The sequence below is a fragment of the Egretta garzetta genome, unplaced genomic scaffold (assembly GCF_000687185.1).
Source record: "Egretta garzetta isolate BGI_Z169 unplaced genomic scaffold, ASM68718v1 scaffold160, whole genome shotgun sequence".
NCBI classification, from domain to species: domain Eukaryota; kingdom Metazoa; phylum Chordata; class Aves; order Pelecaniformes; family Ardeidae; genus Egretta; species Egretta garzetta.
In genome coordinates, this window is record NW_009258378.1 from 1,411,627 (window position 1) to 1,425,471 (window position 13,845).

Below are 13,845 nucleotides of genomic sequence, written 5' to 3' on the forward strand. Positions count from 1 at the left end.
AGCGCACCTTTTTAACACAGCTTTTATTCAACTGTATCTTCCTGAAATTGCCTAGTTCTTAGTTCTTCCCACATCTGGCTAAATTGTTTATTCAGTAAATTGTATTTGGAACTGCGACCTGGGACTTTTCCAAATGCAGTTTACCAGTGAAGGTTCATTAGTAGCTATAATTAAGTATGTAAGAGATTAAATGGTATTTCCTTTAGACAACCAAAAAATTTGTTTTGCTTCAAAACTTTTATTTCATTGCCTTTATTTTCTTTGCCACCTGAAAGGCTGGCAGAAAGCTCTTGTTCAGTATCTCCTACACGTGCTGGCAGACTGCTTGCAAACTGGTTGAGGGTATTATGTCCATCCAAGGGATACATGTGTCTTCATAAATGCTCATTTATAATACTCTGCATATGCCAAACCCAAGATTTTTTCCTAAGAAACATAAAATAGTTGGAGTAAAAAGACTGTTTGAGTTCATTTATTTCATTTTTAAGGTTTTCTCTGTTTGTCTGTGTGGGAGGGGGGAGTAGGGTATTTCTTGTTTGCTTTGTCACTTTGTGTATCTTACCCTGTCTCTGGTGTACAAAGTCGTACCCATAACTTCAGCAAAGTTTTTGTTCAGTAGCAGAAGTGACTTCCTTTAAAATGTTTTGTATAACGCCTAGAACATCACTCTCAACGCATGGAACTTTCAGATAAACTAAATGTTGATTTTTCTGGACCTGTCAGTGCCATTTTCAGCAAGCACAGCAGGGGATGTAGGGGCCTAAATTCCAGTGGTTAAGTCATGTTATGCTTTTAAAAGCTCTCATCCTGCAAGCTATATGTGTCGTCTGCAAGATGTACTTCAGTAAACCAGAGGAAAATGTGCCAATTTTCTGCCAATTGATTCTCCATCCTATTCTTCTTCTGGGATGCTCCCCACCTAGGTTCCTGCTGGGGACTTCAGGTGAGAAATGATAGATTTGAAGAAATTCAGGGTTTCTTTTCTCCTCTGTCACCTTTCTCCTTCATCTTCTTTTCCCTCTGGAGAGAAACCGTGGAGAAGCGTAAAGAACACAAAAGCAAATCCTCTGAAAATGCAAAATACAAATGTGTAGAAGTGAAATGAAGTTAAACTTCTTTGGAATGGCTTCTTCCATTTATCTTCCTTGGGAAAAAATAAATCTTCTGCTATTTTTTTCATCTTCTAATCAAGATTCGTTCAAAAAACCACATCCTCTCTATTGGGAAATTTTCTGGCCTGAAGTGCAATGATTAGCTTCTAGAATTGTTCAGTTTAGCCCTTTGTATCTTGACCAGCTTGAACTCTTTCAGAAAAGCTATGGGAAATGTCACAGTATGTAAATTTTTATTTCATTTGCAGATTAAAATGCACTCTTTGCCAGAATGACTGTGTGAGGTTTAGGAGCTCTGATTGACTCTCCGTAGATGGAGAAATGCTGTCATGCGGTCACCAGCTCCTCTGCATTTGGAACCACACTGAATTATAGAATCATAGAATCATGGAATGCTTTGGGTTGGAAGGGATGTTAACGATCATCCCTGCCATGGGCAGGGACCCCTTCCACTAGACCAGGTTGCTCAAAGGCTCATCCAACCTGGCCTTGAGCACTTCCAAGGGCAGGGCCATTCACTTCTCTGGGCAACCTGTCACAGTGCCTCACCACCATCACTTGAAAGAACTTTTTACTAATATCTGATCTAAACCTACCCTCTTTCAGTTTAAAACCACAACCCCTCGTTCTATCACTACGTTCCCTGAGAAAGAGACTCTCCCCATCTTTACTGTAGGCCCCCTTTAAGCACTGGAAGGCCACTATAAAGTCTCCCAGAGCCTTCTCTTCTCCAGGATGAACAACCCCAACTCTCTCAGCCTTTCCTCCTAAGAGAGGTGCTCCAGTCCTCAGATCATTGTTGTGGCTCCTCTGGACCTGCTCCAACAGGTCCGTGTCTTTCCTGTGCTGAGGGCTCCAGAGCTGGATGCAGCACTGCAGGTGGGGTCTCACAAGAGCAGAGTAGGGCAGCAGAATCACCTCCCTCAACCTGCTGGCCACACTTCTTTTGATGCAGCCCAGGATATTAATTGCTTTCTTACTCATAAATTTGTATGTCTATGTATGAACATATTACGTGCATTAAATTATGCATGTTTGCCTATGCATATTAAATTATGACATTCATGATGGTCACATCCATCCCCCAGAAATGGGGCTCTTGGTACAAAAGTGCTCTTGGAAGCTTGCTTATGCTTAAACTTGCAAGTAATGAATATCTGTGCAAGTAAAGTTTTTTGGGGGGATTGGGCATATCTTTGTGTAAGCTGGGTAATTCATGAGGCAAGAACAAGAAAGTGTGTTGTCAGGAGGCTGGAATTTCAGCGACTTGGAGACTCAGCTGCAGGAATTTGTGGGAAGAGAGTGCTCACTGCGGTGAGTACAAAGTATTCCTGACAACCAGCTAATCGTTTACACTTGTTTGTGTTGCAAGAATAATTGCAGAAGCTGCAACATGGGGAGCGAGAAACTTCCCCATGTGTATGCTAGCTATTTGTTGCCATGTATGTTTTAACTTTCCTGTGTGTTTTCCTTGCGTCTGTGTAGAGGAGACCAACATGTGGCCCGTGCAGGGTAGAAACTGAAGCATTGGCCAAGCTTGCAAAATGGAACTTAAATTGAAACAGTAAAATGAAATAAAATCAGTGATCTGGACACAATTGGAATCTTTTTCATCATGCGCATTGCAAATGAAAAATTAGCTAATACTTCCCCACCAGAAAGAACGGGGGGAAAGGAAGAGGTTAGTACAGCCACATGCCAAAATACATTACTGCATGCAAGGCTAGAGCCAGCCCACACATTTATACAGTGCATTGTTAAGATCCATTGGAAAGTGCAAATGCTAATTAGGAATGTGAACCAGATAACCTCAGCATCAGTTAAAGTCCAATTATTCCTACCGGGATTTCATGATACTAATCTGTTTGTCCTTCTTCCAGCGATTGTGCCCAACGAGCGTTATTACAGTAATTGTACAGAGTTTAACGCCGGGCTGGTGCTAGTGTGGCGTTGTTTGCTGGAAGCTTGACAGCTTTTCCGAGGAAAGAAGTGGCGATGTCGTGTTTGCATACGTATTTGCGCAGAAAGATACGTGCGGACGCTTTCCATTTAAAATCCAGGTCCACATCTGTGATGCTTGTCTGTCTTGCTGTGCTCCTTGGCTGAGCAGAGAGTGAGGCAAAGTTTCAGTTCACAGGGGTGCCCTGACCTTGCAGATACCGTGCAGTGGAGATGATGGATATTGGTGGTGAAAATAAATGCCTTTATAGCTGTTCGGCTGTGGGGACTCTTTCTGTCTCTGGATTTTCCCTTGTCTGTAAAACTCTGTCTGAATGTGATCTCTTCTACTTGCTTTCAAACAGCGGGGGCATACCTGCGTGTTGCAGACAGCTTCCTCCCCCAGCCCTTGCTCAGCATTTTGCATCCACATGAGACTGCAGCATCAGATGCAAAAATAGAGCTGCTCCAAAATGCGACACTTTGGAGGTTGCAATTGCTTTCAATTCTAGGAAGCCAAGAGGGCTGTTTTCTGCTTTTCAGCTCCTCATCCTAGTTCCCTATCAGTGAGAGCAAGGTAATCTGCTCGTGAGTAAAAATAGAGTATGAGAGTAGGCTAACACTCTACACTTTAATCAGGTATACAATGATTAACTCCTTAGGGTCTGTGGAGGTTGCACAGGGATCCCAGTATCACAGCTGTGCTGGTTGGAAGGGACTGGGGACGCCAGCTGGGCCAGCTCCTGATTTGAGCAGGGCGATGGCTGGCACTGCGTCAGGCCAGCTTGTGGCATTGCCTGGCCAGTGCCTTGAAACCCCCAAAGATCAGAGGCTCCTTGGCCTTGTCGAGATACTGGCCCTGGTATGGCATTGCCCCTCCAGGCAGAAATTTGTCAGACAGAGGGTTGGATTCAGTCTGGAAGAAGCCCGAGTGACGACAGGTCCTCAGCGCAGATGCCTCTCTGCTGGAGTAAATCTAGGAAAGGTGGCTGGTCTGGTAGGTTGGAGGTTACCCATGAAGCAAAGGCATGTTGCTCAGGGTGAGGGTACATTAGAAGAGAGGCTCAGGCTGAGTCACCAGGGTGGGTGCCAAAATGCCCCGCAGGCAGTTGCGAATGGTCGTGTTTCAGGGGCACAGCAGGATTGCCTAACCATGAGCCACGCTAGCTTGAAGGAGATGTTTCTGAGAGATGGTATCTCCTGGCTTGGGGCAGCCAGGCCTGCACTCTTGTACAGAAACCAAATTTACTCCTTGGAGGTGGCGGTTCTGGATCTTGATAAACATTCCCCTGGCCCTGCTAGCTTCCAGTCTGGGGAGCATTGTCCAGCAGATAACATTTGAAATCTTCCTGATCTCTTCCTTACACCACACTAAATGGCAAAGAGGGCTCCTGGGGTCTTACTAGCACCTGCATGACAAGGAGGTTGGTGTCACATCTTTGTATTACAGTGCTGGTTGCTCATTTCCCATGTAATTTTCCTTGTTGCTTATGACAGTGCAGTGACATATGGTTTTGGTAGCTTGATTGCTGCAATACAGCAGTTATTACCTGAGGGTCCTAATGGATGACAAGGTGAACAGGAGTCAAGGATGTGCCCTGGCAGCAAAGAAGGCCAGTGCCATCCTGGGCCGCATTAGGCAGTGTGACCAGCAGGTCGAGGAAGGTGATCCTTCCCCTCTACTCAGCACTGGTGAGACACTCCTGGAGTGCTGGGTCCAGTTCTGGGCTCCCCAGTTCAAGAGAGACATGGACATACTGGAGGGAGTCCAACAAAGGGCCACAGAGATGGTGAAAGGGATTGGAACATCTCTCCTGGGAGGAAAAGCTGAGAGAGCTGGGACCGCTCATCCTGGAGGAGAGACAGCTCAGGGGTCTTACCAATGTGTATCAATATCTGATGAGAGGAGCAAAGATGTTAGAGCCAGATTGTTCTCAGTAGTACCCAGTGCCAGGACAAGAGGCAATGGATGCAAAGTGAAATACAGGCATTTCCATTTAAATAGAAGAAGAAAACATTTTTACTGTGAGGGTGGTCTAATGCTGGCACAGGTTGCCCAGGCAGGCTGTGGAGTCTCCATCCTTAAATATATTCAAAACCCAAATGGTCATGATCCTGAGCAACCTTCCCAAGGTGGCCCTGCGGGAGCAGAGGGGTTGGACTAGGCAATCTCCAGAGGTGCCTGCCCAGCCTCAGCCGATCTGTGATTCCGTGCTTATATTAATGCGCAATACTCATTTTGTGACTGAAGCGACAACGTATCTATAACAAAGGCTTGCGTTTTTTCACTTTCATAATGTTCATTTATCATAAGTATATTACAGCTTATGGGCTTAATCATAATAAAGGAAAACTTTCTCATTATTTTTCTGTATTGAGAAATAGCAGACCTTGTACCCAAATGTTCACCAGTGAGAATAATTGACTTCATAATAATCTCGTTATCCAGGCAGAGCTAAAGTGGAAGTACTTAATTTTTGAGCTCCTCACTCTCAGTGATGTACAAGGTGTTATCTTGGTCTGGTGGTCTTGTAAGGGGCTGGGGGTGGAGGCATGTGGGCTGAAGAAGCCAGTGTGGAAGGATTTGAGCGTAGACTGTTTCTGGAGAAGCCAGTTAGGGGACAGGAGAGCCTTTTGTGGCCTTCAGCCTCCCGAGGAAGGAGAGGCTCAGCTACAAAACAGGGAGAGAAGCTGGTGAGGAGAGAGGTAATTTCTCCTCTCCCTGGCGTGTGGGAATTGCTGGCGGGTGCAGGCTTGCCAAGTTCACTGCTGCTGGCTCCTTTCACTGGGAGCTTGACCAGGAGGCTGTTTATTCCCATTCCAGCTTTGAGCGAGAGCCCTGGCCTTTATAGAGCTGCAGGGAGGAGGCTGTGAAAGGTGTAAAGTTTTTGCTCCCGGACTTTTGTACTCATTTACACTGTTCAATGTTTTGTGTTCTTTCTGCTGTATGGGTTTCCCAAAGCTTAAGCAAAGTGTCCCTTTTTCCACATCTGCACATTTCATTTCATCCCATTCATGCCTGAAGAATAGGTAAGAATATTTCTGGAGGAGACTTTTGCCATATTTACCTTTCAAAAAGACTCTTCATTTACATGGCCAGTATTTTATAGCATGAAATCTGATGGGTTTGGGGGTGTTTTTTTTAGTCCACATTTTTTGGACTGCTGAGAGTTCCTTGGCATTTTTGGCATTAACACAGTAATCAACAGACTGTCAGTCTTTCATCCCCTTAGACTTGTCACCCCAAAATGGTGGGAAGCAAAGGTTTAGGATGGGTTGAGGAGCTGTATCAATTTGGCCTCTCTCTCCTTCTCCTCCCATTCTCGCCCTGCCAAACCAACGATACCCATGCCTTGTCTGGCATGCTTATTTGGGCATGCAGTAAAATCAAAGCAATTAACAAGAACATGGGAGGTCCATTCACTTGCTTTAATTCTATATTCCTAATTCAGCCTTTTAATTTCCCATGGATTAATGGGGTAGCCTCCCCTCACTGTGTTTTTGTGCAACGTTGGTTTGGAAGGGGGGTGTGCGTACTAACGCTGTGCGGGTACGAAGCGACCATGCTGCATCTACGCAGGTACGTGAGGATTTGGAGGGCATCAGTGGTGGCTCCACTGCCAGGCAGCCCCCGCTCCCCAAATGACAGGAGACCTCTAAATCCTGTTCCCATGGGCCAGCTCTGACCTGGAAAGAGGCGCTCAGGGGCAGCAGCGAGGCTGCAACGTGAGGCTCGTCTGTCTGGAGACTGATGGGTGTTTCTGTGGAGAGTGGGAAGGAAAGTGGTCCTGGTCAGGCTTCCCCTCAGTTTCTCCTCAGCCATCACCAGTTCACACCTGGTGTCCGCTGAAGAGAGGACCCTGACCAGGAAGGGCTGTCAGTTATATGTGGTATTTCTGACATCCTTGTGCAGCACCAGCAGGGTTTTCCCGTCTCCTGAGGCAGCGGGAATTTTATGGAAAGTGGCTGAGTACAGCTTGGGCCTCTTCCTACAGGAGGAGGAGGAGGATACATTTTGACACGGCCAAAAAAATGAGCCATGCAAATTATTCCAGGCTTCCCCTACCTATTCTCACTTGCCCGCAGTGTGTAGCCAAACAAGACACCCTGAGCGCTGGGGTTTGGCTTATTTTTTTGGTTGGTTGGGTTTTATTGCGGCACAGCCCCACACAGCTGTTTCCTGCAGCTCCCTACTAAACCATCATACCCTGCAGTTGCTAGCTGCTCTTTCGCAAAGCTGACGTCTGGGTAGCTGCACAGATCGGCTGCATAAAACGGCTCCTGCGTTGGCCTTGTGTGACTTCTTAAAATTAAGAGGGCATCAAAGTGTCACAATTCAAATACACACGTAAACAGGGCAGTGGTGCAGGCTTAGTGTCTCAGAGCAGATATCCTACAGAGCTAACCTGCTTATTTCTCCCCGTTCGGTATAACCACTTGGTTTGTTATCAAGTAGAAAAGCACGAAGTGTGGCACTTTCTGCTTATAGCTTGAATTTTGGCTTGGAGGCTCTGTGTTCCTCTCTGCACAGCGGTAGTACCATCTTCTTTATCCACCTGATCATCTCTGTGGAGCATCCAGTATAAGACCACCAACCTCTTACTCTATCTACTTCCAAGTTTGGGGTGTGTAGAATTAACTAAACATTTGTTTGACATTCTAAAGGAGCTGGGGTATGCTTATGCTTCTGACTGCAGGGTGGAAAGCATGTGACAAGCAGAACAAGGCCCTAGAGCTGTTTGCTCAGATGATGCTGGAAGACACAGTAAATGAAGTTACAGCAATATGGTTGCAAGGCACTGCTGTGCCTGTTTTTTTCACACATCTGGATAGCACTTGCTAGACTCTATCAGCCACACTCTTCAGTTTCCCCAGCGATAAAAAGGTAGAGGATATTTCCCTGTTTCCTAATATACCATCAGAGCCCCAGTAGAAATACCGAATTTAACATAAAGTAGGTTACACTGCACAATTCCATCCATCGTCTCTCGTAATGTTATCACAGGGTGTTAGGCAGCATCCCTCAATTCTTTTTTTTCCTTTACTCTTGGCTTGCTTACCACTTCTAAAATAGTTTGAGGCCAGCCTTGGGCTCCCCGGGTTTGTTGGCATAGCTCTGTCGGCTTGGACTGTGAAACATCCATCCCCCGGCCGAGGCTGCGGGCTGGCAGCGCAGCACAGGCACAGCTCTGTCGGCAGAGGCACGTAAATTCGGAAGCGGCGTTCCCTCCTCTTTTGTGTCAGCCTCCTGCTCTGCGTTTGAAGCAAGTAACGTATTTCCAGTCTGCTTCAAGTCATGTGTACACTACAGATAAAGAAACTGCGGCGCTGACATCAGCTAAAATATTTATGTACGTGCGTGTGTGTGATACAAAATGGGGAGATTTTTTTCTTTAGCTGCGTTGCATGTAGGGAAGCATGCAGTGATGAAACAGTGGCCCAAATAATTTTGAATTGTTTATCGTAATTAATGCATATCAAAGTTGGCACATGTAGCTTATAAAGAGGACATTTCTGTCTGTGTTTGGTTTTTTGGAGGTTTTTTTTTTTTCCTCAACATCACATATGACGCTGAGAAGTAGGATGACCTGAATTTTTACCATCCAATACAAGAGATACTATGGAGCTTCTGCTAAGGGCTCTGGCTGTGACAGTGAGAGATCTTCTCATCTAACGCGTTAGCAGTCAGGAAGGTTAGTGGGACACTGGAAAGCTGCTTTCTCACCCAGCTGCGTTCCCAGTGAGATACTAGGCTCTGCCAGTGATTCCAGTAGATGATGTGTCATATTTCCCCATATATTAGAAAAAAAAAGGATCCTGGAATCACTGCACATTGATACCGAAGCAAGGAATAACCTCCACATTCAGCTTTTCCTCCAGTGGATGGCTCCTCCGTCACAACTCTGATAGTCCATGACCGGGAATGTTTTGGACCATGGTTTGTTGCTTCTGTGGCACACAAAGAACACTGCGGTTTGCTGAGATGTGGCCTCGGCATGCATTTGAAGTTGCAATTTCTGAAAGACAGAAGAGATCTTTTAATTGAAACTTGAAACGTGACATGTATTGACTTATTTTTAACTCTGCAAGTTGACACGAACTTTTATGGAAAGCAGATCTGCCCCATTTGGCAGATTCTTATGAAGCTCCAGATCAGCAGGTTTGAAAGATGGATGAGTTTAAATAAACAATTTGGGGGCTATCAATTTGAGAAATAAACAGAAAAGGTGCTATTTTAATGCTTATATTACTTTATTTTGCAAATGTGATTTTTTTTTCTCCTGTTCATTTCCCACAGAAACGTTCCAGAGGTCAAGTGCTATTTGACAAAGTGTGTGAGCATCTGAACCTTTTGGAAAAAGACTACTTCGGGCTAACATACAGAGACACAGAAAACCAAAAGGTAATCCACAAAATTGTAGCTGGCCTTTGGCATGTGGACATCAGAGCTCCGCAAGCCACCCCTCAGACAGTTGCGAACAGTTCACAAGTTGTCACCTTCCTCACCAGGTTCCATAGACAGAGCTTGAACTATTGATTTTTGTAACTCTGGTACCTCTCTGGAGCATCCCCTGTGTTCCCCTGGCTTCCCTCTGTGTTGGCTATTTATGACGTGAAAGAAGTTAATCATACAGCTGGTTCTCTTTCTAGTATGACTGATTTCATTACTGCCATAGATGGAAGTCAGATTTACATTTGCAGATAACCTACAAAACATATAATACTAAAAAACAGCTTAATAATACTGTGGTTGGGATCCAGATAGGCAGGAGTTGATTGACTGCTCCTGCTAACTGCTGAGATAAAGTAAGGGTTTAAGTCTTGACGTGCTTTATCTGAGTGTTATTGTTGATTTGGCTAAAGACATAAGTCTTCAGGAGCAGTTGGCAGCAATAGTGAATCACATTCTGCTTGCCTGCATCTCAGCTTCACTATTAAGCAAGCTGTGTATTAACAGTGTCAAAGATGATCTAATGTGCAGGAGACATTATCTGTATTGGTTTGGACATGTTATGATAAAAGGGAGACTATCAAAGGATAATTTAAAATATGCTGTGTGTATTTGGCATTTTAAGAGAAATATGTTGAAAGAAACTAGCAGCAAAACTTTTTTGCAGTATGTGGCGTAGCCTGGCAGAGCTCACCAGGTGAAGGTGTTTTGCGCTTTGCATGGCCTAAAGGGTCTTCCCCCATGCAGCTGGAGCTATCACTGCTTCTTCAGCTGTATATGTCATGTGAGAACAACTGTTCTATTTTCTAGGTTTCTTTTGTATCTATATATGATACAAAAGAAATCAGTCCCTTTTTCCCCTCCTTTCCTCTTTCTTCACAGACTTCTAAATATAAGGATTTTGTTTCTGATTCAGAAAAATCACTTAAGCAGACACTTGGTTCGTGCCAGTGCAAGATAACACTTTAGCATATGCTTAGCTTTGAATTGTGGTGAAAGTTAGGCAAATGTTTAAATACATTTCCAGATAGGTGTGCTTTCCTGTACTGGAAAGAGGAGAACATACTCATTATTAACAGGTGGTTTAGAAGCCCTAAACATTTATAGATCACCAGTTATTTCACAGAGCTAACCAGCTAAAAGAATACTGCCTGCCACCGCAGTTACTGATCAATAACATGCGTATTTTTAATATCAAGGTACAATTCACCTCCATCTACTGCCAGATAACTTCCAGCCTGACGATATACGTGCCCACATCACGTGTCACCTTTGAAAATAGAAATCCTGATGCATCTTTAATTTCTTAGCGCATAGTGTGCTTTCATGCTTTGCAATAGCTGGAGCTCTTCAGGCTCATGTTCTGCGCCGCAGACAGGGTTTGGACAGCTGCAAAGTAGTTGTTTTTGTTGGGGGCGGGGGGGATTGTTGTGTTCTGCTTGTTTGATATTTCTTTAGTATTTTTTTTTCTCTGATACATTTATTTATCTTTCTTTGGAGAAAGTGGAACTTTCCTAGGGGAAGCAAACTTTTTGTTCTGGGCTGTGTGACGCATTTTAAATATTAATTTAATTCTGTTAGAGGACAAGGCAGAAGCATGGGGCCTTTACCTTCCCAGTGCCTGAGAGGCAGGTACAGAGCAGGCTGCTCGCTTAATTGTAAGCTCTGGCTTCAGCAGTGACACTAAGAGACCCCAGGCTGCTGCCCGTCTCCTCCAGGGGAATTTCATCTGCTCCTTGCCATGGAGTAGTAACGCATCGCTGTGATAATTCCCCACCTCCTCGGCAGGGGTTTTGTCTTGCCTTAGCCTTAGCCACCAGGCTCTACACCGTGTGGATGGGGGCAGCCCCGTTGCTGCAGTTCTGCCTCTGGTTTCCCCCACTGTTCCCTCTGCCCCTGGGGAGCCCCTCGTACCCATGCCGGCTTGCAAATGGGACAGTGCCCTGCACCACACTTGCCTATCCTATAGCAAGGCTTTTCAGCCCTTCCAGGATTAGAGCAAAAAGCCAACCAAACAACCAACCAAACAAAAACCTTCTTGACAAGCTTGTAGAAATTTAATTTTCCAAGAAGATACTCTGGAAAAAAAGGTTTCTGTGGACTTATTTTACTAATTTCTATTTTTTAACTTTTTATTTCAAACCATTCAGCCCCTCAACCTCTGGGAAGGTTAATAAAAATCCTGCTTCTACCCTAGGCCACATCTTGAAAGTCAGTGTTATCCCTGCCTGCTGCTGCTCCAAGGAGAAAGGGGTGGCAGACCTTCACGTGTTCTGTCTTTGACTCATAGCGCTGTTTTAAAAATAATGTTTATTGTGTTTTCTAATTCAAATTGAAAAAAGGAAATATTTTCTTTGCAGAATTGGTTGGACCCTGCCAAGGAAATCAAGAAGCAGATCCGAAGTAAGTTTGTTATCGTTTGTTTATTTCAGGGGGTCTGGAAAACTTTCATTCTGGTGTATTGGGACTCCAAAACCACAAAAAAGCATCTCCCTCCAAACTGCTCTCTGTGTTTGCGAAGACATTGGACCCCCATGGCGCCAAGCAGGGATGCGAGGGGCAAAGGGGGCTCCCTGGCAGGAAAGCACCATGTCACGGGCACCAGGCGCACAGCACTGCCCAGCCCATCTCATCCTCTGCACTTTTTCCTAAACCACAGGGGTAACTCACCACTCTTGGGTCGAAGGATCCATCCCGCCGGGATGCCCCCAGCACCAGGGGCTTGGCAGCCCCCGAGCCTCAGCCCCACTGCCCATGGGGTGAGGGGACAGGCGGGATGGGGCTGCAGTCCCCTTCTCCATGCCTTCCCCCATGAGAGCATGGTCCCCCCGAGGCAGCAAAGCCTATTTTATAGTCATCTTTTGCATTCTGTCCTGGGTCTCTGGCAAAGGAATTGCCTGGATCTTTTAGGTGTTTTGCCCCATAACGAGTGCAGGAGGTTCCTGAGGCTCGTAACACGTGAATTTTCATTGCTGAAAACAACCTGACATTTGCTGAGATGCAAAAACCTGAAGTTTGACATTAAGCAACACAACCTTAGGGAGTAGACCATGTATCTAAATTATTTCTTTGTGTTACCGGTATTTATATCATATCCAGGAACTCTGCTCATGCCCCATACTTAAATACTTCACTGATGCAAAGATTGTACTCGATCTAAAATATCTTTCCTTCCTGCATTTCAAAAGCTTGAACTTTGCTCCTAAAATGACCATTCGATTCACAGAGAACTAGTCAATTTTCTGCTTCACATGAATATTTTAAAAAGCTCGGTTGTTAAATTTAGCCATCTGCTACATTAGAAATTCAAAAACCTCTCGAAGGAAAACCTTGTCAAGACTGCCAGGCACAAAATTTGACCTGCCTGGTTTTCCCCCCGCCCTTCACTTTTTAAAATTGATGAAGTGTTTGCATGTGTGACTTCTTTGGGCAAGAAAGCCTCAGTCATTTTTTTTTTTTTTTGCATGTTCTGTAAGTGATCTCTTCTAGTCCTTGTGCTTTCATAAGAAAATATGTCTGGTGGTTCACATTTGTTGGGTCAGGCACAGCAAATGAATCACTTCCCTCTCTGAGATTCAAAGGGTTAATTTACACTGGCTGGAAAACTTCCCCACTTACTATGAGCAGCCACACCTTTCCACCAGTATTATTTTCACTAAAAGTAAGTGATCTGCAATAAAAAGTAATGAAAATCTGCCTCTTTTGAATCTCTTGAGAGGATGGATCTGGAGAGGAAGATGCTGTAGACCTCGATGAGTCAGGTTACATTGATGGACAATGCAAGTAAAGCAGCTCAGCTCCACACCACTGATTTGAAATGCATTTAATATGTGCCCGAGCTGTGAGATAGACAATGAAATGTTGTGACAGCAAGAGATTAACCAGGGCAGAAGAGTCTTGTCCTGGACTTGACATGGAGGACAGTTGTATTTGCAGAAGATGACAGCGATAATTTGCTTGCTCTGTACAATTCCCAACCCCGAAGTTTGGAACAGGACAACAGTGGAAAAGTAGGGCTGTTATCCAATGACGCCTTCTGTAACACATATATATAATCCTGCTAAATGCTGGGTGCGTTGTACAACACTCAGATATCCGTGATTCCACTGCAGACCACAGGGATTTCATCTCAGTGGTTGAGAAATGAGGCTGGCGCCGTATGTGCGGCCCCTGGTTTGCACCCCATTAGTTATAACCCACTAACTTGCACAGTGTTAGGTTTTATTTGGACCCCTATAAGTGAGGGGTGAAGGCCTCTTACTCTGGTGTCTTAAACCATCCATGCTATATGATAGGCTAAGTCGTAGGTTTGATTTACTTTGTGTGTGCCAGAGGAATAGATTT

General features: G+C 44.9%; 1 protein-coding gene across 10 annotated transcripts in view; it reads left to right on the forward strand.

Annotated features, from left to right (window-relative positions):
* Nucleotides 1-13,845, forward strand: part of EPB41L3 (erythrocyte membrane protein band 4.1 like 3) — a 65,234-nt gene that overhangs the window by 15,552 nt on the left and 35,837 nt on the right. For all 10 annotated transcript variants that reach the window (XM_035895945.1, XM_035895962.1, XM_035895966.1 and 7 more), the window contains exons 3-4: nucleotides 9,349-9,453; nucleotides 11,862-11,904. In XM_035895945.1, coding sequence (XP_035751838.1) covers nucleotides 9,349-9,453; nucleotides 11,862-11,904 — 148 coding nt within the window. The remainder of the gene's footprint in view (nucleotides 1-9,348; nucleotides 9,454-11,861; nucleotides 11,905-13,845) is intronic.